Source organism: Lepidochelys kempii, chromosome 7 (genome assembly GCF_965140265.1).
Source record: "Lepidochelys kempii isolate rLepKem1 chromosome 7, rLepKem1.hap2, whole genome shotgun sequence".
NCBI classification, from domain to species: domain Eukaryota; kingdom Metazoa; phylum Chordata; order Testudines; family Cheloniidae; genus Lepidochelys; species Lepidochelys kempii.
This window is the reverse complement of record NC_133262.1, coordinates 81,545,199-81,569,709: the sequence shown is the minus strand read 5'-3', so window position 1 is coordinate 81,569,709 and position 24,511 is coordinate 81,545,199. Positions and strand designations below refer to the sequence as shown.

At 37.0% G+C, this 24,511-nt stretch overlaps 1 protein-coding gene across 1 annotated transcript in view; it reads left to right on the top strand.

Annotated features, from left to right (window-relative positions):
- HERC4 (HECT and RLD domain containing E3 ubiquitin protein ligase 4) overlaps positions 1–24,511 on the top strand; it is a 74,273-nt gene that overhangs the window by 5,766 nt on the left and 43,996 nt on the right. Inside the window, 7 exon segments of the mRNA XM_073353449.1 lie at positions 6,865–7,024; positions 9,302–9,378; positions 16,456–16,677; positions 18,814–18,905; positions 21,138–21,268; positions 22,372–22,532; positions 22,999–23,075. Coding sequence (XP_073209550.1) covers positions 6,865–7,024; positions 9,302–9,378; positions 16,456–16,677; positions 18,814–18,905; positions 21,138–21,268; positions 22,372–22,532; positions 22,999–23,075 — 920 coding nt within the window.

Here is a 24,511-nt window from a genome sequence, read left to right as displayed (position 1 = left end):
TCGCTGACCATGGCCCTGCTGGTCTGGCTTGTTGTCACTAGAGCCCTGTAGCTATGCTTGTATCTGTGGATATAAATTGTGTATCTGCACAGGGCTCTCATCGTAGCATTATAATTTGCCAGTTACATGACAAACCATAATAATTTTCAGTGTCTTCCTCCACGAATAGTCCTGAATACCTAAAATCCCCTCGTTTGAATAGTTTCCTATTTTATGTTTCTGATTTGTTGCTGTTCTCAACTTAAATTATTTTATACTGTAGAGTGCCTAAGCACCATTGGCAAATTCTCAAAGTATGTTGATGGTGTCCATAGAAGAACCTTAGTTATATGTTTGAAAGTGAAAAATGTTTGATCTGAATCCTTTCAGGAATTAATTTTAGTGTAATTCACTGTACTTCCATTGGTTGGGCTTCATTCTTTTTTTTTTTTTAAATTTTATTAGGTTAAGGTCCAAATATACATAACATGCAACACTTCCCACACTACTTCCCCACACTCAAAGAAACCCAACAACACATCACAGTTTCAATTGTTGGAGGCAAAGGTGGTGGTGGTGCTGTTCTTCAGTATAGTTCAAACAGCAAACACAGAGCAACATCTGAAGATTGGTGTAATGTTTAATTAGATCTTCTTTCATGTAAGTTCGAAAGGTGTCCTAAATGATAAGCCTTCAAGTGGGAAACAGCCTGGACAGGCCATTGAATTCTGAGATGAGTCAGTAAGAGTTAAATCGCTCCTCTCTTTGATAGCTGAAGAAATCATAAAGTACAGCAGAACCAATGTGGTCTTCCTTGAGGCAGGCATGATCGTGGGACCCAGCACAGCTATCTGTGCCCCAGTGTGGAACCACTGTATCTGCAACTGTATGAATCCTTCAGTCATTTCATTGACATGCATGTAATAAAAGCTATTTGCCTCCTAAATAATTGCATGTTAACAGATTGTTGGACAAACCATCATTTTTGCCACAGTCCCAGTAACCCAGCTTCTCACAGTGGATATCAAGATGGGGGGAGGGGAAAGGGAATCTGCCTCCCACAAGTTAAGGAACATCTCTACATGATTTTCACACACACACCCCCCCACCTCCACTGTGAGCAGCTGGGTTACTGGGTCTGTGGCAAAAATGATAGTTTGTCTGACAGTCTGTAAACACGCAATTATTTAGGAGACAAATAGCTTTTTATTTTCTAACTAATCATTGTGATGGGAAGGTAGTTTGTTTAAAGCAACACTCTCTTGTTTTCGTTTAAAATAATCAGAAAAAATAAAATTTCTGAAAGCGTACTCTGAATAGTGTGTCCTCTCTATTTTTTATTTTTTTTGGAGCTTTCAGCTTCCATACTGATGTTAGGAAGGGTCTTCTAGGTAAGCCTAAAAAGTCACAATGCCAAACAAATTCAGGCTCACTCCTTCCTCCTCCCCTGCTTATTATTTCTGCATTTTCATACCAGCTTTGCTGCTTCTGTTACTGGCAAACACCCTCTTGCAGGGATTGTGGAGGAGTAAACACGTGAGCTCTCTCCAGAGTAGTACATGTAAGTGATGTCTTCATTCTATTGCCATACAGTAAAATTGACTAAGCATAAAAAGCTGTCAAATGCAATAGGTAAACAAACTGGATAGAAAAAAGTATTTTGTTCCAATCTCTGTCAAGTTATAGTAATTTTGGAAGTTACTTGTAACAACAAGAGATTAAAAAAAACTTTCTCAAATGGTTATTTGATTTTCAAATAGATTAGGTCCATTTATTGGTTAGCGTCTTTATTTAGAACTTAGTTCTAAAGGGCTGCTTCCTAAGTTGCATTCTAGATGGTTGATATTTACTTCGTTTTAAAAAGCTAATTTTTTTATTTAAAAAAAAATTGGTAAGTTGATATTAAACTGATTAACTTAAGCTTCATTGTAATTTTAACACATGCCTCTCTAATTGTGAGCAAGCATTTGCTGGCGTGAACGTGCATGTTAATTAAGTTAGCAGGATCTGACTTTTGTAAATTTAAATAGCTATTAAGATCTGAATATGTTTATCTTGTCCACTAAATGACACAATTTGAAGACCATTTTGAAGACTACAACTGTAAATAGCATGCTTCCAGTAGACATTTTTGTTATCTTGGAAAAATAATTAACTGATCTGGGGCCTTTATTACCTTTGTACGCAAACAGCAAAATGTGACAATTGTCTTTTAATATGATTAGAATTAATACAAAAGGAAGTTTCTATACCGTGACCGACTTTTAAATTGTAGAATTTTTAAAAATGTGGCTTGTTGGAACCCCTATGCTGTTTTAAAATATTCGTGTGTTTTGTGTGACTTTCTGTGACACCCATCACTGTTTCATCTGAGGATGTTCATGCCTTTATTTAAACCCTATTATGTTATCATGGGATAAGAGGGAAGGTCCTCTCATGGATCAGTAACTGGCTAAAAGATAGGAAACAAAGGGTAGGAATAAATTGTTAGTGCTCAGAATGGAGAGAGATAAATAGTTGTGTCCCCCAGGAGTCTGTACTGGGACCAGTACTGTTCAACATATTCATAAATGATCTGGAGAAAGGGGGTAAACAGTGTGGTGGCAAAATTTTCAGATGATACAAAACTACTCAAGATAGTTAAGCCCAAAGCAGAGGGCAAAAGAGTTACAAAGCAATCTCTCAAAACTGGATGACTGGGCAACAATATGGCAGATGAAATTCAATGTTGATCAATGCAAAGTAATGCACATTGGAAAATATAATCCCAACTATACATATAAAATGATGGACTCTAAATTAGCTGTTACCACTCAAGAAAGAGATCTTGGAGTCGTTGTTGATAGTTCTTGTGAAAACATCCACTCAGTGTGCAGTGGCAGTCAAAAATGCTAACAGAATGCTGGGAATCATCAGGAAAGGGATAGATAATAAGACAGAAAATATCATTGCCTCTAAATAAATCCATGGTATGCTTCCATCTTGAATACTGCATACAGATCTGGTCATCTCATCTCAAAAAAGATATATTGGAAAAAGTTCAGAAAAGGGCAACAAAAATTGTTAAGGGGTATGGAACAGCTTCCATATGAGGAGCAATGAATAAGACTGGGACTTTTCAGCTTGGAAAAAAGACGACTTAAGGGGGATATGATAGAGGTCTATTAAAATCATGTGGAAAAAAAATAAATAAGGAAGTGTTATTTACTCCTCCTCATAACACACAAACTAGGGGTCAGCAAGTGAAATTGATAGGCAAAAACAAAAACAACACACTGTCAAACTGTGGAATTCTTTGCCAGAGGATGTGAAGGCCAAGACTATAACAGGGTTCAAAAAAGAACTAAGTTCATGGAGGATAGGTCCATCAATGGCTATTAGTCAGAGGTGAAAAACCATGCTCTGAAGTGTTCCTAGCCTCTATTTGCCAGAAGTTGGGAATGGATGATTACCTGTTCTGTTCATTCCCTCTGAAGCACCTGCCATTGGCCACTGTTGGAAGACAGGGTACTGGGCTAGATGGATCATTGGTCTGACCCAGTATGGCCATTCTTATATTTTTATCAATCCATAGATCACTGACAATAGTTTGTAAATGAGAGGTTGTATAACTAGATTATATGACGTACATTCTATTATGAGGTATATACATATAGATTCTTGTAAAATATAGTGTTCATGCTTTAACTATGACTTGTGTGCACAGTAGTTATTCACTGAACTTTCCGTATCTTTGTCAATTTAATTTGAAAATAAACCAAACTTAAAAGACAATGCACTGGTGCAAAAATTCTGTTTTTAAGAGCTGTAGTGGATTGCTTTAGGCACCCAAATGTATCTATCTTAGGGGCTGCTGCATGACATTTTCCTCCTATGAAGAAAAGTGAATTTGTGAGGCTCTGTTTAACAAGCACCTGTTGGAGCTGAGAGGGTTTGAAAGCAAGCTGTTCCTAATTTTTTAAATAACTTAAATGTACCAAATTTCTAAGAGTATGAAGAGTGTATCAAGTTGTTTGTGTTTTGAAGTATTAAAAGAAGTTGGTCTGAAATTTTATGTGGTCTGAAGCCTTAAAGCCAAGTTATAATCTCCTCTTGTTGTTAGTATTTATAATAGAAATACTTACAGGTCCTGAATACTAGCATTTATTGCTATCTCAGTGGTTCCCAGCTGTGTGCTATGTAAAGGAAAAGCCATGTAGTGTGGGTAGCAGCGTCTCCTGCTCAAGTGGTTCATGGTGTAAGACATTGCTGTGTAGTAGTTGCATGATCTCCAAAAGTGATTCATCCTTCAAGGATTTAGGAGGGCTTTAAATAGATTAATTGATATTCTTCAGTTCTGTCTTTTTGTACCATAATCTTTCCTTATGTGGGGATGGGTGCTGCTGTGAGCTTCGGGAAGATCAGAGGACTCTTTCTCAGAAATAATTACTTACACCCAAATAACTAGTTCATTTTGCCTTCAGTGGTAGTGAAGCTGGGACACGAGACCAGCAGGAGAGTTTGACAGCATAATGGCTGCAAATTGTTCGTTCATTTCTGCAACGCTTTAGCATTTAGAGCTGCAAGCTCCTGGATTTGTCTGGAGTTATCAGAATAAAAGCCTTCCCTTTATTGACTGTCTCTTTTTGTGATTACTAGTGGGTTTAATCTTCTCACCAAACTGAACTTTTAAATTAGGAGCAAGCGTGAGCATGAAATTTACAAGCTATTTCTGTGTGGCAACATTTTTCTTCCTGAGCTCCTATTTTCTTTTTATCTTCTTCCCCCCCCATTTGACTTATTTATAAAATGACCAGATACGTGACATATTGGTCTGCCTCTTATTTGGCGGTACAGGGAATGCTTAGAGTAGAGCTACACTTACCGTTCAAGTTATTTTTATGTTCTGTAGATTGCCATGTGTGTGAGGGGAGGGCAAAAGAGTGGATTTCCTGTTTGCTTTCACTAAAGGGCTTCTGTGTACTTCTGTATGCTTGCCAACTGTTAACTTATCTATAAGAATTCTGTAACTGCTGCAGTCACTCAGTTGCCAACCTCGTGTTCAGAAATTATGTTTGGCTTAAAAATAAATTTTTAAGCCAAAGTTGTTGGGTGTGTTTGTTTTTATTAGCCTTCTGGCTTCTGAATCTTTATACTCAAGTCATGTTCTCAGACTTTTCCCAATAGCCATGGGGCATAGAAAGTATGCTGTAAAAAAATGAAAGTTGAGAGTCAAAGGACTACAGGATCTGGGGCTTTAAGAAAAACATAACATGTTAGAAAACTACACTTCAGATGTTCAATAATTTTGTTTGCTTCAATATTGGGGTGCCTAATTTGACATCTTGCACCTGATTTTTCAGAGGTGCTGAGGATTCATAGCTTTTATTTAACTCAACACTTTAGAAAATTGAGCATAAACTGTCTGAAAATGGGCACATGATTCATGGAGACTTATGAAAATTTTGGTGTTAATGACAGGACTCTGATATTCCCCCATAACATTGTTGAAGTTGAAATAAAAATTTCTGGAGGTTTCTGAACACAAGAAGTTAAAGAGGAGGAAAATAGTTGTTTTTTAATACCACAAATGCTGTCAAAAGCAGTTTTTACTACCTTGGATTCCTTTTCTGACTATTACGGTTTTCCTTGAGTCTTCTCCTTTTAAGGGATGTTGAGAGATCTATCATAAAACATGTGCCTTACCTGTACTACTACTAATACTACCATAAATTATTAAAGCATGAACAGTTTTTAAAAATATCATTTAGTCTTACTGGTTTGTGCTGTTTTACTTTTTTTGTTCTTCATTTTGCTTTGAAAATTAAAGGACAACTCAATTTCACTTTATGGTTCTCGTGCCAGTAGTACAGTGCTGCAGCTTTTGGATTATTAATGCTTGAACCCAATCAACTATTATAATTGAAATTTCAAAATAAAATTTAAAAAAATTTAACGTATAGTAAATGACCTTTGAAAACATAGCTTTGATTCTAATAGGTTCTCTGTCCCATCACCTCCCAGAGTTTGGCCCTGAAACCATTCAGCAGTCGTCTCCTATTCAGCTGTTGCATTAGCTTATGTCCCAGTACATTCTTTCTCAGTCTATAACTAATTCCCAGTTTATGAAAACCACATCTTCAGATAAATATATATGTTTATAATTTTGCTCAACTGCCCAGTTTCTCAAGTTTTGCTATTGAGTGCATGGGGATGTAGCTTATTTGACCAGCACAAGAGCACACATTGAGTACAGGCAAACATAGCTGAAGATATGCACACACAGAGTACTGACAAACAAGAGGTTAACAATGGAGTCTTATGTCCTTAATTCACTACATGTCTTTCAGAGGTCTGCTGTGTGTATCTGTGCATCAAATTTAGCTTTTAGGCCCTGATTCTTCTGTGCATGCATGCAGAAGACCACCCATGTGGAGTCCATTGCGGATGGTGGCCTTATTGTGCCTTGCTATTGAAGGACGACTTAATGATGATGATAAATAGTGCATAGTGGAATGTTTTCCTCTTCTAGAATGGTTATACATTTAATCATTCAGTAATAATCACCTTAATGTTAATTGAGTCTGTGTAGTCATTTTCATGAATGAGATTAGAAGAGAACCATTACTGTTATCCTGCATTTTCTGTGTATTACAGTTGATAGAGTGCCCTCGTATTGTACCAATATTTTAATCCTGGTCACTTCTTATATGGGATAATAATGGGGTGAGATTTAACTTGCTCTTGTTGGGATTATGTCATTTCTAAAGGTATTTTGGCATGGTTTTGGTCTAATTTTCCATGATATTTCATTTAATATCTTAGTATACAATGGCAGGAATGGAAATTTTTTGTTTAACTGTAATATATTAGAACATAATTTCTTTCCTCTCTCACTTTTTTTAGAACATGTTGGTGCCCTGGATGCCCAAAATATTGTGTCTGTTTCATGTGGAGAAGCCCACACACTAGCATTAAATGACAAGGGCCAAGTGTATGCTTGGGGCCTTGCTAATGATGGACAGCTAGGCTTGCCTGGAACAGAGGAATGTATCCGAATACCCAGGTAAATAAAAAAGTGATCAAAGTAAAATTTGTGTATTTTTTTTTAAAGTAAACTTGTTACATTGAAAGACATGTGTAAGTGAAACTGCTCAAACCATTCCATAATTAAAATATTTGTCAAGTAATTCTGTGAAGTATAGAAGGTTACTTTACAGCTGTGGAACATGATAATAATTTTTATTACCTTCTGCCCCGTCACTCAGTGGGTTCTTGCTAATAGGCACACTTGGTAGATGTTTAACAGTCCTTATTAACTTAAACAATATTTTTGGTATACCACCTTATGTTCCATTCCAGCACATGCTTCAACTTTACTACCATGAGTAGTTTTATTTAAATCAATGGAATGTTGAAATCATGGTGGTAAAGCTAAACACGTGTATGTATTTGCTGGATTGGATTCTTAATCATCACTGTTAAGCTGTCTAGCGTGGCTCAAGCGTGTGAGTACCAACTTCAGGACAGACTGTTAAGAAGCAGGGCACAAACCCCAAGCTGGCTGTAAATTCTGTACTTGGATTTCACCAGCCAAGTATCCCACGTTAATTCCACTTCAGAACTTACAACAAAGACAACGCTGGTAGCCAGTCCTATTATAAATGAACTGAAGATTTATTAACTAAGAAAAACAAATTTAGTTATTTACATGGTTAAAGAAGATAAACATACACATACTAATGAGTTAGCCTTAGGTTTCAAAAGGTGACAGAAGCTGCTGTATATGCAATCTCTATATGTCCTTTAGGGCCAACCCAGCCTAAGCAGCTGGGGATCTCTGATGTATGCTCAGAAATCTTGCCCACTCAAAGTCCAAGCAGCAGAGAGAGACCGTTTCTTCTTGTGGGGTATTTTTATTCCTTTTGCCCCAGAGTTGAAGCTCATGGGATGAGTTCACGAACATGGCTCTCTTCATGGGTGAGGGGAGGAATGCAATTAAACAAGTAATTGTTCTTTGACGTTTCACAGTGGCTTGTTTGGTTTCAGTGGGCCTCCTTGGTGGGTAGGAAGTAACACTTGCTGTAGGAAGCCAGCATTTTACATTAAGTAAGGCTCCTTTTGTGTTTGGTGACTGAGGGCTTGTTTACACTTACAGCACTCCAGGGGCCAATATAGCGTTTAGTGAAGATGCTGCCTATGCCAATGGGAGAGCGTTTCCTGTTGGAGTAGATACTCCACCTCTGGTAGTAGTTATGTCAACTGGAGAAGTCCTCCTGTCAACATAGCTCTGTCTGCACTGGGAATTAGGTTGGTATAACTATGTTGCTCAGGAGTATGGATTTTCCACACCCCTGAGCAACGTAGTTATAATGACATAAGTTTGTAGTGTAGACCAGGGCTCATATAATTACAGAGGATTACAATGCAAACACTTACTATAAACTTATAACAGGAGGTGCAGATGTTCTAACTGAGATTACTACAAGCAGCGTCGTACAAACCTTTCATCAAGTCTGAACACATTCTTATCAACTTAACGTATATGGTAACAATACTAACACACAGGTGAGCCAGACTGGTTTCCAACTATATGCTGGTCTGTGCTCAGTTGAGGCATAGAGGTCTTGGCATGGGCTGACACCTGGTCTGCCAACGTCACAGTCACAGCATTAGTTTAAAACAAAATGCAATGACTGATTTCATGCATCTTTATATACACTTACAGGCTTTTGAGTAAGCTTGTCAAGTCAAACAGCTCACGTAAACTTGTTATATTCCTAGCGTGAAATTTTGGCCCCACTGAGTGCAGTTTCAAAACTCCCATTGACTGCAATGGAGTGAGAATTTAACCCTCACATTCAAATGTATGTGGCATAAGGAAAATCAATCTGATCCTTGTAAACCCATTGGAATTATTTGGCCAAAAAGTTGCATTACCATGGTGAAGAATAACTCATTTTAAAGCTTTTGTTAGATCTAGGAGGCTAGTCTCCTTTTGCATCTCCCGTTCAATGTTAGATCTTCAGGTGGATGACATCCTAGTGACTCTGAAACAAGAAAACACCAAACAAAAGTCCTAATTCTGTAGAGAAATTGCTGATTTATTAATAAAACTCAGTAACAAACTTCTTTGGGTTTCCAGCTATCCAGAGTTTTGGATTAATATTTTGTAATTTACAAATTAAATTAAAAGATGTTTTATAATATTTAAAGTAGGTTTAGCTCTTCTTTTGTGGAAAGGTTTAACTTGCATTTCTGTATTATTCCTCCTTCAGATGTTGTACTCTTTCGTAGTGCCAAGATCTGGTGGTCTAATTCCTTCTCCATTTTAATCCCATAGAAATATCAAAAGCTTATCAGATATCCAAATAATGCAAGTTGCCTGTGGCTACTATCACTCACTTGCACTCTCAAAAGGTAAGTAAAGTTGTTCTGCAGTATTACTATTACATAATTCAAAAGGTTTTTTACAGAATATTTTTAAGAAGGAACCACATTTTAAAATATATCTCCACGGTGCCTTTGACACTTTTCCAAGTTCCACTGTCTATTGCCTTAGCTATGTAAAACTTCTTTTTTTTTTTTTAAATAAAATTCTGAATTTTTTACTTGATATTTATTATAAAAACATAGCTGTATCCTGATAGCCCTAGGATTATTGTTCTCTGCTACTCTTTAATTGAAATAGGTTTAAAAGAAAATAATGAAATGTATGACAAGTCTCCAAAATACATAATTGTTTTACTGATGTTCCTTGAGAGTATTCTGGAAATCAAAATGTGAAAATCCAGTTTGTCACTTGATCTTGATGAATGAGAGCATTTTACAATGTTAATTATGGCCCTAATCCTGCAGACTTTTATGGATCTGCATAATGTCATGTGTATGAGTAGTCCCATTGATTTCAATAGGCCATTCATGTTCTCGTCATTTTTTCAGTTGTCCTGAACTGAGTCTTGCCACCTTTGTTAGTGATGATTGTAAAGTGCCTGGTCATTAGCTGATTGGTTCATACTAGGGCTGTTAAGCGATTAAAAAAATTAATCGTGCCATTAATCGCACTGTTAAACAATAGAATACCATTTATTTTAAATATTTGTGGATGTTTACTGCATTTTCAAATATATTAATTTCAATTACTACACAGAATGCAAAGTGTACAGTGCTTACTTTATATTTTTATTACAGATATTTGCACTGTAAAACACACAAATTATTTTTCAATTCATCTCATACAAGTACTGTAGTGCAATCTCTTTATCATGAAAGTTGAACTTACAGATGAAGACAAACAAGGTTGGTTACAATTTGCAGGAGATAATACTGCCTGCTTCTTGGTTACAGTGTCACCTGAAAGTGAGAACAGGTGTTCACGTTGCACTTCTGTAGCCGGCGTTGCAAGGTATTTACATGCCAGATATGCGAAAGATTCAAATGTCCCTTCATGCTTCAACCACCATTCCAGAGGACATTCTTCCATGCTGATGACGGGTTCTGTTCAATAACAATCCAAAGCAGTGCAGACTGACACATGTTCATTTTCATCATCTGAGTCAGATGCCACCAGCAGAAGGTTGATTTTTCTTTTTTGGTGGTTTGTGTTCTGTAGCTTCTGCATCAGAGTGTTGCTCTTTTAAGACTTCTAAAAGCATGCTCCACACCTCATCCTTCTCAGATTTTGGACGGCACTTCAGAGTCTTAAACCTTGGGTTGAATGCTGTAGCTATTTTTAGAAATCTCACATCAGTACATTCTTTGCGTTTTGTCAAATCTGCTGTGGAAGTGTTCTTAAAATGAACATGTGCTGGGTCATCATCCGAGACTGCTATAACATGAAATATACGTAGAATGTGGGTAGAACAGAGCAGGAGACATACAGTCTGTCCCCCCCCCCCCCCCCCCCAAAGAAGTACAGTCACAAATTTAATTGACACTTTTTTTTTTTTTTTTTTTTTTTTAAACAAGCATCATTGGCATGGAAGGATGTCCTCTGGAATGGTGGCTGAAGCATGAAGGGGCATACAAATGTTTAGCATATCTGGCATACCTTGCAACGCCAGCTACAAAAGTGCCATGCGAACACCTGTTCTCACTTTCAGGTGATGTAAATAAGAAGCAGGCAGCAGTATCTCTTATCAACGTAAACAAACTTGTTTGTCTTAGCGACTGGCAGAATAAGAAGTAGGACTGAGTGGACTTGTAAGCTCTAAAGTTTTACACTGTTTCGTTTTTGAGTGCAGTTATGTAAAAAAAAAATCTGCATTTGTAAGTTGCACTTTCACAATAAAGAGATTGTACTTTAGTACTTGTATGAGGTGAATTGAAAAATACTACTTCTTTTGTTTATCATTATTACAGTACATATATTTGTAATAAAAAATAATATAAAGTGAGGACTGTGCACTTTGTATTCTGTTATAATTGAAATCAATATTGAAAATGTAGGAAAACATCCAAAATATTTAATAAATTTCAATTAGTATTCTATTGTTATAAGTGCGATTAATCATTAATTTTTGTGAGTTAACTGCGATTAATTGACAGCCCTAGTTCATACAATATACAGTATCCACTGAAACTCAGCCTGATATTTAAAAAGTAGACTTTTTTGCACCTGTTTTTGCTTGTGAAAATTAAATATGCAAATGTGTATGCACTTGTTCATTTCTGAAAATTAGGACTCCCAATTTTTAACTTTCACAAGATCTCTGACTAATGGATTTAAGCAGACATTTGTGGAACTCACAGAGAATGAAAATTTCACCTTCCGGTGCCTATCTATTCAGTGTTACAGAATGTCACTAGTTACAGCAGGTTTTTTTGTTTTTGTTTTTTGGTAGATGCATTTCTAGGTTTTTTTTTCTCACTTTTCTTTTAATGCTACACTTGTCCCCCCTAAAAAACTTCTTATTATGAAAAGCACAAAGTCAGTGTTCATTATCTATACCTCTTCCTGGGGCAGACCATTAACTTAGAGTTAGAGCAGCATAGCCTTGTTTCATGTCTGACCAAAATTCACTTATTCTTGCCAAGGTACATATGATTTCTTTGTGGCATTACGGAGCACAATTATTTCCTTTTCAAGTCTATTACCTTCCAGAATAGGGATCACGTAAGTGATAGCTTTTTTAAAAGCATATTGAGTTGTCTTCTGCAAAATAGTGGTTTAGAACTGCAGAGTTGTAGAGAGGATGTTCAAATTCTTTATTCACCCTTGCATATTTGCTTGTCTTTGAACTTACTTCTACCCACGAAGATAGTTAGTTAATTCAAGTCAATATATATTTTATGCGCTTTAGGATAAATGTGCTTTCAAACATTATAAGATTTATTATTTTAGTCACATATCCATTCAAGTATTGTAATTCAGTTTTGACCATGAAAATGTAGTACCTGGTTTCAAATATGTAGTTCCACTTTCACTAGTGGAAAAATTCCTTTAGTTTTCTAGCTAGTTATTGTGAAATATAACAGTGTTAAATGTACTGCTCCACTGAATGGCTGATTCAGGAGGCTAGGGTACTGATTTCTGGCTACTACTTATAAATGGACATATTTTTTTCTGGCAGGACAAAGTGTAAAAGAATATCTTACAGTACCAGCTGCTTGGTTGAACACAATTGCTTCATCTAGGCTTTGAACACTAAGTTTAACAAATAGGTACAGCAAGTTATCTGCAGTTCTAGTTACATGTAAGATAATTACAGGGGATTACACATAAGTACTGTTGAGCAAGAAAGCATCTAATTTCTGAATATTTTCACTTGAGTATTGGAACAGCCAAAATATTAAGACCAAACATTGGCTGTCACTTTGTCACAGACAACACATTCAGTTGTCTCTGATCAGATTAATGTTGAAAGTTGAACTCCATAACCTTTAGGAAGTTAAATTCAGTGCAGATTGGTAATACGTTGCATAGTGCCTAGTGTGTGTCTCTAGGTATGAGAAGGAGGGGGAGTCTTGTATTAGAAGTAGAGTTCTGGATGCAAACAATTCCCCCTTCAAGGCAGGCAACATGGAAGCAGCACCAAATGACATTAGTTAGAGATGTCTTGGGGAAGGATGCATTATAGGGTTAGGCTTGGGTCTAGGCCACAGTGCATCCCAAAGTGATATTCCTGTATGATTCCCAAACAGGCCCGTCAGTCATGGTCTTCAATGGAACATTTCAAGCCCTGAACCTCCTCCACACTTTTATATGTGCCTCAGCAGCAGGGGATTTTGGCTAATTGCTCTAAATTCACTGGGCATTTCCTGGGACAGGAGACAGTAGTGGCCTGAGCTGGCTAGACTGCACTGTGTTCAATGGAAGGAGTCTTTCTGGAGTTCACTTTAGGTGCTGCAGGTTTGCGTAGGCCAGAGTAGGGATGGAGTGAAATTAGGCAGGTGGACCTAGTGTCTGAAGATGGGAAATATCAAACTAGGCCTGGCATAAACACAGACATTGAACTGGTTTGACTAAATTTGTTTAAAAACTGGTGCAAATGCCTGTGTGGTCCCACTTACATCAGTTTACAGCTGATTTAGGGTATGTGTACACAGCAGTTGGGAATGTGCTCATCAGCACAAGTAGGCAGATGTGTGCCAGCTCTGCTCGAGCTAGGGCACTAAAAACAACAGTGTGTTCAAAGCAACACAGGCAGCAGCTTAGGCCAGCCACCCAAGTATATACCCAAGGGGTTGGGTGGGTGTCATTCGAGTGGCCACCCTGAGCTGCTGCCTGTCTTGCTGCAGCCAGACTCCTATTTTTAGTGCATTAATTCAGGTAGAGGTATGCATGTCTGTCTGCCCACACTGGGAAGCATACTCCCACACGTTGTGACCCAAACAGCATCCCAATGCAAGAGGGCAACGGGCTGACTGATTCTGGTAATAAGTGTCAACTGGCATGACCAATTCAGTATGTCACAACTCACGAATGTCATAACCTATATCGGAAGGTGTCATGTAAGATAACAATAGAAAGTTAATAACATACTGATCATTAATATTGTTGCATGGTGTATGTATGGAGGAAACATTCAAAATTACAAACATATAGGAAATTATGTTATCAAAGTGTGTCTGCTAGGCAGGGCTAAAGTTACCCCACCCCAGACAAAGTGGTTCTGCCACCTGGAAGATATTTCCAAGGTACATCAAGAGACAATGGGAATACAAATTACATAGAAGGTAAAACAGGACCATCAAGCCAACCAGGGGAGGAGATAATCACTCAGCATCACAGCAGGGGGAGAAGGTTGCAGGAAACAGCTCAGTTTGCATTTTAGTAAACACTGTGAGTGGTGGGGGAAGAAACGAGCAGGGAACTTCCTTCACCAACAGACTCCAGGTTGCCTTCTTTACAGCTTGAATGAATTTTACTTTGGGGGTAATGTTCAAAGGAATCCATTTCAAAGGTTTACTGGACTACTAAAAAAAAAGGGAGGGGGAGAAGAACCCCAAGTTATCTTTTAGAAGACAAAGGAACTGAGCACTTTGGCCTTTATGGGAGATCCTGACTGGAGGGGTTGGTCAGCTATCTTGCTGGAAGGTAGAGTGTTGAGAATCTTACCTTGAACCAATACTATAGTTTTGTTAAGTCTTAGTCTCTAGAAAGCGTTTTTCACTTTATTTGCTTGTAACCATTTCTAACTCTATCAGCTAGTCTAGAACTCACTTCAAATCCTATCTCCTTTTGTCAGTAGTCTTGTTTTACTTTTAATCTAAACCAACCCAGTGCTATGTTTGATTTAAGGTGAATGTTAACTCTAGTCAATGTGGCAAGCTGCCGCGTATTATATCTTTAAAAGAACAAATGAACCTTAATCTCTCTCTGAAGGGTCCAGGAGAGGGCTGGACACTGCAGAGAACATGGTTTTGGAAAAATTCCAGATGAGGGATGTTGGGGTCATCTTGCCAGGAGTAAACAAGGCTGGTGGAGGCCAGAGTGTGGCAGTGGTATAACACGCAGGCTGTTGGAATCAGGATTGCTGAGCCAGAGCCGCTTCTCTCTCTCGCGCGCGCACACTCTCTCTCTCTTTCTTTCTCTCTCTGCGCTTCCAGCCAGCATACAAGCTAGAGAGCTACAGGAGCAGTCAGGGTTACAGGGCAGCCAGTGACAACCCCTCGCTGGTCTGGAGCACACCTTATGTTGGGTTAGTGTGTATCTGCAAATTTATGTAAGGGCAGTTCTTGTTGCGCAATTGGTAGTATCCTTAGACATATGCTTCTTTCCATGATATGGAGGAAGTTTATATACCACAATGTGTTAAATCTTCTCCATTCTTTACTTGCCTCCATCATTGTTCTTCACATCCTACATAGTCAGCTTATATGAACCAAACCTTTATAACAGTTGTTGAATTTTTTTTGTTTGGTATATATTGAATTTAATAATTTGGGACAAGTACATTTGGTTTTTGCTATATGCTATTTGAGAGTCAATTTCTGACAGGCACAGCAAAAATAAAAAGTTGTATACCTACAAAGGGCTATTATTCTTACAGAATACTTAATTTTAAAAAAGAGCTCAACACAACTGCCGTGTTAGCTTTGTCTACATTAGGGAAATTTAAAAAAAATGTATGACCATTACTAGTGCTGACTCAGGTCCACCGGTGTTAGCAACATTGGGAGTCATAGTGTAGATGGGCCTCTAGTATCTTTAACGGTGTTATCTAAGTCTGCTCAGAGCAGGTCTAATCAATGCCTATGCTTAAAAAGCCAATGGCCCATTCATTGTAGGGCTTTGCAGTGTTGCTGACATGGGAGGAGTTGAAAAAATGTTAATAGTGAGTAATTTTTGTAAAACTTCCTTACTGTAGTGGACAAGGCTGCTATTTTTACAATTGTGTATAGATAAGTATTTCTAACTAAAGCCAATAAAAGTGTGAAGTAGTGATCTCTCTGAGTAACTGGATAAAATTTGAAACATTGTAACATTTACTGAAAAGGCTTCAAAACTTCATAATTCTTTTTTTAAACTATCCAGTAGGTGCCACCTATTGTGGATAGTAGAGTAAGTTACAGAATGGTTGTTCATGCTGTAAATAATCATTTCAGTTGCAAAATTATTAAATTTATTCAAGACTAATTACATCAATATTTGTGTTAATTTCAGTGGCATTTTTAATAAGTGATGGAAGCACATACTGTTCCATTTCCATCTTAATTGGTAAGAGTAATAATTAGCTGGTGCTGCTGATGTGAAAAAGTTAAGTGCAGCCTTGAAGTTTTTGAATTGATTTAAATATTATTTTCAAATTGGTCTGACATCTGGGTTTGACTTCAGTCTCAAATTATAATCAGTTTTGAGTTTGAAAGAGCAAATCAATAAAAATCTCTGAACTACTGAAATTATTTGAATTCCCTGTACAAAATAGTCTAGCTGTTTAATTTTTGAAAGATCATGAATTTGTTCCTTTTGTTAAAGGGATTGGACACACTTTTAAATTATGTTTTTAAAGTATGTTGATCCTACTTCATCTTAAATCTTTTTCTCTTTAACAGGAAGTGAAGTTTATTCCTGGGGACAGAATAAATATGGTCAACTGGGTATAGGTTATGAATTTAAAAAGCAGACTTCACCTCAACTGATTAAATCTTTACTGGGAATCCCTTTTGCACAAATTGCAGCAGGAGGAGCACATAGTTTTGTACTAACTCTTTCCGGAGCCATTTTTGGATGGGGACGCAACAAATTTGGTCAACTTGGTCTTAATGATGAAAATGGTGAGTAGTTGTTACTTCAAAATATTTCGCACTGGAAGTCTTTATTGTGGCTCTGCCTTGTACTCAGTGTCTTGGAATAATCTTCAAATTGGAATTCTTGTCAGCATCATTGACTAGCAGAGTTATATAAACAGCCTGTCAAGTCAGTGTCTGGTTTTACATTCACCATTGCCTGGGCACCCTGGGATTGAGTTTGTAACTCAAAACCTAGGACAACTTCTCTCTTGACAGACTAAGGATGTATTGTAAATTAGCAAGTAAGGCCCTGACTGCAACATTTGCATTTGTGCTTAGCTTTTATCAAGTGGGACTAAAGTGTGTAACCTGTCTGTCTTTTGCCCACTCCAGAATGAGGTCAGGTATAACTGGGTCCCTGGAAATTGGACAGGATCATCCAGACAGTCCTGTCAGATACTGCTCATTGAGCTGTAGTCATAGTTACTTACAAAAGAGAAAATAGAAAAGATATTGTCTTATTGCTTCATGGTAAAAGCTCTCACTGACAAAGTTGTCCTGTAATTCTGCTGAGTCCCTTTCACTTTCAATTTATGAATGAAAAATCATCTACTTTGAGCTCTCATTCTTTTCTTTTCAACCTTTCCTTTGCTCTTTTAAGTTAACTTAAAAGGAATCATTCTTGTTCAGTTACTTAGAACTTGAACAATCTACCTTTGTGATAAATGTTCACATTTTCTGAGACTGATTTTAACCCATAAAGTCTATTAGATAATAGTGTACACAGACAAATTTAACGTATCTTTTTCATTATATAGTTGCCTTGTCTTCTGTCCTTCAGTGACTCTTTTTGGGGACTGTATTGATTATAAAATATTTCCTTTGTTTGGTCTGTTTAGTAGTAATTCAAAAACAAACTATGTTATGAGGAAAAATTAATGTCCCTTTCCTCTTAATGGGATTTGCCAAACAGTTTTGGACTAGTAGGTTCTCCCCCCACCACTGCCCCCAAGTTTCAGGGCTTGTAGTTATGCATGTATCGTGGCATATATATGCATATAGACAAGTTAGTGCTAATTATAGTGTGTAAATTAATCTACAGATGCAGAATTTATGAATTACCAAATTTCATCTCAGACATTTTGTTCTAATTTCATCTGATTGTGCTGGGAACTGGTTAATGAGGCAGTTAGTTATGGAAATGATGATGTGTATTGGTTCCATGTTAGGTGGAGAATGGGGAAAATGTATAATTATCTAAAATTTCTCAATAAAAATGCAATACAACTGAAACTTATTTCTGAAGTAATTGTTATAAATATGGTTGTCCTTTTTTTAATGAGAAAATTAGAAAAAATTAAACTGGTTTTAATGGCCATGTTTTCACAGTTAATCAGTCTGGTGGAAAATGAAAAATCATTGTTTTCAAATTTCATAGTCTTTGTAGATGCTCTTTAGAATCCACATTACCCCATTTTTATCAGGCACTGATAAAGCGTACATTTTTAATGTACAGAAAATTATTTTTAAATAAAGTTATACAATTGTCAGTGTACATTAACAATACTAAAGAAATGTTAAAGTTTACAAATTTTCACTTTTGCAACTAGATGACAATGCTGTTTGATTCTGTTAATTTCCCTGTAGATATAACTTCTGTCTCTAAAACGAACATGAACTCTAACATGGTCTGTTGCTATAACAATATTTCATCTGCTGTGTATAAACATTTTTTTTTAACTCCTGGAGTGTACAAATTCAATGTAATTTATCTCTGTACACTTTTTAAAAAAACAAAGACAAAACAGTTTTCATCATCTAAAACATATACATAGGATAGTCTCTCCTGCATTGTCCACCTTAAGTCTAATGTACTGCATTGTATTTCATGATTTGTGGGATAATGTTCATGAGCCAGTGCCTTTAATTTTAAAGAGTAATCCTTTGCTTATCAAAATTCAGGGTGAATTTTTTAATACAATTTTTCTGTTACCTCTCACTTAATGCCTCTGTATTTTGTGTTCTTGTAATTTTTGAATCCTATAGATTAATACATTTGGGCTAAACGATCGCTAATGTTGAAAGTTAAATCTGGAGACAGAGCTCGTTGATGCAACTTCTTTTTCCAAACACGTTAAATGTACTGACATAATGTGACCAACTTTTTATTAAAACTTTCAGACAGGTATGTTCCTAATCTGCTGAAGTCCCTAAGATCTCAGAAAATTATTCACATCTGTTGTGGAGAAGATCATACTGCTGCTCTTACAAAGGTACAGTACTTAAAGTATCATCTGATTTGTTAATTTAGTCACTTCATGTAGTAGTGAACAGTGCTCTTTTAAAGTCTCGAAATGCAATATTTCTATTTCTTAAAAGTTGGATAAAATATGGCCTGTGAAATCATGAAAATAGTAGAAGAAAGGTTAAACATTTAAATAAAGACCCACATTCTTCATAAGTTACATAAACCATGTTTATAGTATAGGCACTACAGTGGAACAGCTTTGGTCCTGCAGCTATGCTGCTGTAGCACCATAGTGTAGATGCTTCCTACAATGATGGAAGAGGTTTTACACGCTCCCGAGTGCCATAGCTATGTCAGCCTAACTTGTAAGTGTAGACCAGGCTTCAGTCTAAGTGTGTGTGTCAGCTTTACTAAAGATGAATTTGCAAGATTTTACATTATTAAAAACACTTTGTGACCACGACATCACTTATGGCATTATTTAAACTCTGTGATAGTTGAGCTTTGGTGTGTACTCTTCTAAATACCAACATAAACTTCTGAGCTGGATGGTTTTACTGCATTTGTCATAAAATTTTTCACTGACAAGGTTATTTCCAAATTAGATTGTACAGTTGGTAGATTTTATTGTAATTTAGCAGCAGTATTATTTGTAAATAGTAAGTAATTAGCAATAGTGGAAATTGTCCAAAGTTATCCGCAGGGGTAGAGTGCAAGCAGTTAGAGTATGAGCTTCCTTCAGGGTTTTACCAATAGCTTCAACCCTCTCATGAGGGAAACACGCTTTATTTGAGGAGTTATTAGTTTTATGTCATTGTAGCTCAATCCTAAACAGAGGTGAATAGCTGAACCACAACTGACACTTACCCTTCAGTTGATATGTTTAAGTGCGTTATTTATTGTAGTCTCTCTTGTATTTTGTATAAATTAGTGTATAGAAAACGTTCAAATAATAGAAATCTCTCCGTAATTATAGGAAAAGATGTCCAATAGAAGCAATTATTTATGAACAAATATTACCCTGCAGTGTGTGTGAACCAAATATTTGCACCCCTATAATCCTGAAATTGAAACTGATTTCACTGATACTTATCATCCAAGTTGAGACATGCATAATATAAACAAAGTACATGTTTCAGAGTGGTGGCCGTGTTAGTCTGTATCAGCAAAAAGAACGAGGAGTACTTGTAAAGTAGTGATCAGTAAACTATATTTTAAACTTTTTTCCTTTTACTAAGGCTTTACTAGTAAAATAGTTAAATCAGATTTACAAGACGTTTAAGTTGACACTATCACTTTAATTAAAGTGAATGGATTTAGATCTGTTAGTTTTAGTATTTACAGTAAAATTAACACGATTTTTCTGTAGCTCCTTCAAGCCCAGCAGTTCCTCTGCGTGTTGTACATTGCAAAATTAGTGTCTTAATATATTACTGTGTGTGGAGTAACTGGTTGTATGTGAGTATTTTAAAAGCCCTTCCAGAATTTAGAAGTACCTGGCACTGTTTATTCTAATTCAGTGAATGGGGCTGTTTTTCTTAGCGGATGCTGCCATTTTAATGACGATTTCCAGCAGAGATCCAGTCTGGTGCAGAGTAGAATTGAAAGAATCAGCTTTGCAATTTGAAAGCATTTGAATATGGAAATTTTCACAGTTATTGTAAGGTAAGTTGCGTAACTTCTAAAAACATTTCGATTAACATTCTTCTGTTACGGTTTTTGGTTAATTTCCTATTAAATTAATCAAAAACAATTTTTTAAAATAATTGAACTTGCCTTACAACCGTGTTGAAACTCTTTGATATCCTGTGCTCTCAAATGATGAGGCTAATGCTTTCAATCATACTCTGCATCATTTCTTTGAGGAGGGCAGCTTCCTATTGTGAAATATATTTATGAATTAAGTTTTAAGGTTTTCCTGGGTTTTTTTGAGTTTTTATGTGCAACTGTAGTTCATCTGTGGAAAAGAGGAAAAACAAGGTTTAGTATCCTATTAATGCCACAAGTTAATGGCAGAATTATTGTGTAATACTGTGGAAATTTCAAGAACATTATTTAACAATGATGTAATATATGATAGGTGTACTACATTTTTCATAAATGGAATTAACTTGTAATCCTTGTATCGATGAGTACCCTTATTTTTCTCTTCCACTATCTTGTTAAAATTATATAAACCAAGAAAGGAGTTCTGTACAATAGATGATTGTCTTACTGTTAAATGTATTCTAATTTTAATCCAAATATATGTGTTTAGGAAGGTGGGGTTTTTACATTTGGAGCTGGAGGCTATGGACAGTTGGGTCATAATTCTACCAGCCATGAGATAAACCCAAGGAAAGTTTTTGAACTTATGGGAAGCATTGTCACACAGATCGCTTGTGGGAGGTAAGATCCATTCTGTACTAGAGCTATAAATGGCAGTTATATTTTGTACACTATACAACTGGATGCTTAGTAAAGTATCTGAACTCTGACCCTTACAGGTAAGGGGTGAGGACAAAATTGTTAGACTTGAAGTACTTAAATGTGTTATCTTAAACAGTATTAAATAAAAAATTAAAGAAAATTGTACCACCAACATGTATGACTGTCTACACAGAACAACTGCAATAATCCTTTATTTTTAACCTGTGTCCATCCCTGCCTCCCTGATTTTGGTCCTTGCATGTTAAGTGAAGGCAATAAACAGGATCTAACAAGCATTTAAAAACGAACAAATAAACCCCAAATCCCGAACAATTAAGATGTGTACATGCCTTACTGAGTGTAACACAAGGGCTAGAAACACATTTTTTATTTATTTAAAAAAAAAAAAAGTACAAGATGATGGCTTCAGGGAAGTGGGTGTCCAACATATATCTGTGTGTACTCCTAGTTCAAGCCAGGGAGGATATTTATCATTGTTCAGATTGTAATAGCACCCAAAATGTAGATGCTTCCCAGACACAGCTGAAGATATTGTCCTTGTCCCAAAGATTTGGTAATCTAAAAGGACAAGGACAAAGAATGGAAAAAAGATACACATAGGAGCAAAATGATCGTGCTGGTGATAGGGATGCTTTGTTTTTTTTAAATATAAACTGTTCTCAGTTACCATTCTGTCTATCCATGGTGACCGTGACTGGACCATTCCCTGTTAACAGTCTACATTAATTCATGGCTGTTTATCCCATGCTGTCCCCTCCCCAACCATGAATTTAGGGCTGAGAGGAAAAAGAATTGCACCAATCTGGCAGAAACTTTAAATTTTAAATGTCCAAGACCACCCTCCAGGTCAGGCTTTGGGTGGGAAGTGATGGCAGGCTCCACGTGGCTGTTCTGTCCCCTAATGTTCCAGGAAGGTCCTTTTATTTCGCTGCCTGGAACGCATGGTTTCTGGTAACATGCTGAAGGACATTAAATATACTGTTAACCGTCCTATTTTGACCTGCACATAGCATGTTACGATGCTTGCATAATTTATTTTAAATTTTGTATCTCTGCCATAGGCAGCACACCTCTGCATTTGTTCCATCATCTGGAAGAATTTACTCCTTTGGTCTTGGAGGTAATGGACAGTTAGGAACAGGATCAACAAGTAATAGGAAAAGTCCCTTCACAGTAAAAGGAAACTGGATTCCTTATAGTGGGCAGTGCCTGCCAAGCACAGGTAAATGTGTGACACTACATGTTAACTCTTTCGACTATTTCTGCATTGTTTGAGCTTCTGGAGATAGCCAGCTATGATTTCCCAGTGCAGCTTCTCTTCCGTCAAAATCTCTCTTCCTTAGAACATTGGGATATTGGTCTTTATATCAGAGAAAAACATTTCCAGCTCCCTAAAACCTTTTCTGCACTAGAAAGGTTTGCTAAAATCTTACAGATGATGCCACTCATTTAGCTCCTTTGGGCATAACAATAGTGAGTGTAGTGTAGACCAAGGTTTCTGTGGCTGCTGCTATTTTAAGCACTGTGTTGTGTAGACCAGCTTTGAGCAGGGGTGATAACATAGTGTTCCTGCAGAGACCCTTCTTGATTGCTTGATTAATAGACAAGCAGTCATTCTATCAATTGCAATGTGATATGCCATTTTCAAACTAAGAGATGGAATTAACTAAATTTTATTTTCATTGCAGACAGTGAAGAATATTATTGTGTAAAGAGACTTTTCTCTGGTGGGGATCAAAGTTTTGCACACTACTTTAATCCACAGGTAATAAATTAAAATACCGTGAATCAGATTCAAAGCCTGTAACCAAGGCTCTGTACCTATGTGGCATTTTAGACCTAAATTATACGACAGGAACCTTAGATTTATGTACCTCTGCCTCCCATATCTTCTTCCTATCCTAGCACTTGGTCTTGGTCCAGAACAGCGCAATCAGTATAATATGTTGTGTGTTGAATATAAGTTGAGTTTATTTTATGCTTATGTTCCCTGACTCCTGCCCCAATTTTTTTTTTTTTCCTATTTTTGACCTGCTGTTGGTTTTAGTATTGAAAATGCATAACTGCATAGTACAGGTTGTAGGGGGAATCTGGAGGCTTTCGTGGCTGGATTAGTTCACCGTTGGGATTTTGGACGCTCAGGAAAGTGAAAAGCCAGTTGTTGTTTTTTTGGCACCTAAAATGCACTTGAAGCTTTTGGTAATGGGATGCATGTCCTCTTTCCCTTTCAGGCAGGCTCAGACATGAGTGGGGTTTGAACTACTTGGTTTTTGCCACTTCTCAGCAACTCTTACCAGCAGCTAACTGCCCTATTGTTCCTTGCCCCAGTATCTGGTATTCCGTCCAGCAGTGATGGATAAGGATGTTTAGCTTGTCGTTTCTGCTACAGTGATTAGTAGCCAAATAGTTTGTTGCTGACATTTTAAATCGTCATTATTAGATTTCAGTACAGTCTTAGACACTGTGACATCAGCAGTTTGAGACCCCCTTACCCTCCTCTTTTTGTCCTATGACTGCAGAGGTGTTAGTCCCTCACAGCATGTGCTAACTGCGTGTGCTAAACAGTCTGTTCCACCTTGGGTTTTGTCGTGATGCTGGGAGTATCTTTCCCAGACCTGAAGAAGAGCTGTGTGTAGCTGGAAAGCTTTTGTCTCTCACCAACAGAAGTTGGTCCAATAAGAGATATTATCTCACCCATCTTGTCTCTAATCTCCTGGGACCAACCTAGCTACAACTGCACTGCATAAAACATTACCTCAGTTATTTTGCTTGCTTGTTGCCTCAGTTCACAATCAGTTTTTCTTCTGCTTAAACTGTGAGCTCTTTGGGCCTCAGACCTTCCTTCTTAAATGATTGTGAAGTGGCTAGCACAGTTCTCTGGGTATTATAGAAATAACAACACCCTGACTTAGATGAATGCAGGCCATTCATATGTTCCCTGGATTTACTGTTCCAGGCTGTCTGTCAACTCAGGCAGACAAAACTGCATTGGCTTACTTTTACTTAAGATTCTGAAGTTTTTTCTTCACAACCATAAAGGCTAAAAATGTAATTATTCTTAAATGAAAGCTTAGATTACAAGCATAGTTATATAGCAATTTTAAAAAAAGACAATGATGTATTCATGTACAGATCTACATTGTCTAAATATACACAGGGTCTTGCCTAAAACCTTAATTTTTTGTACAGTTTGATTAGTTC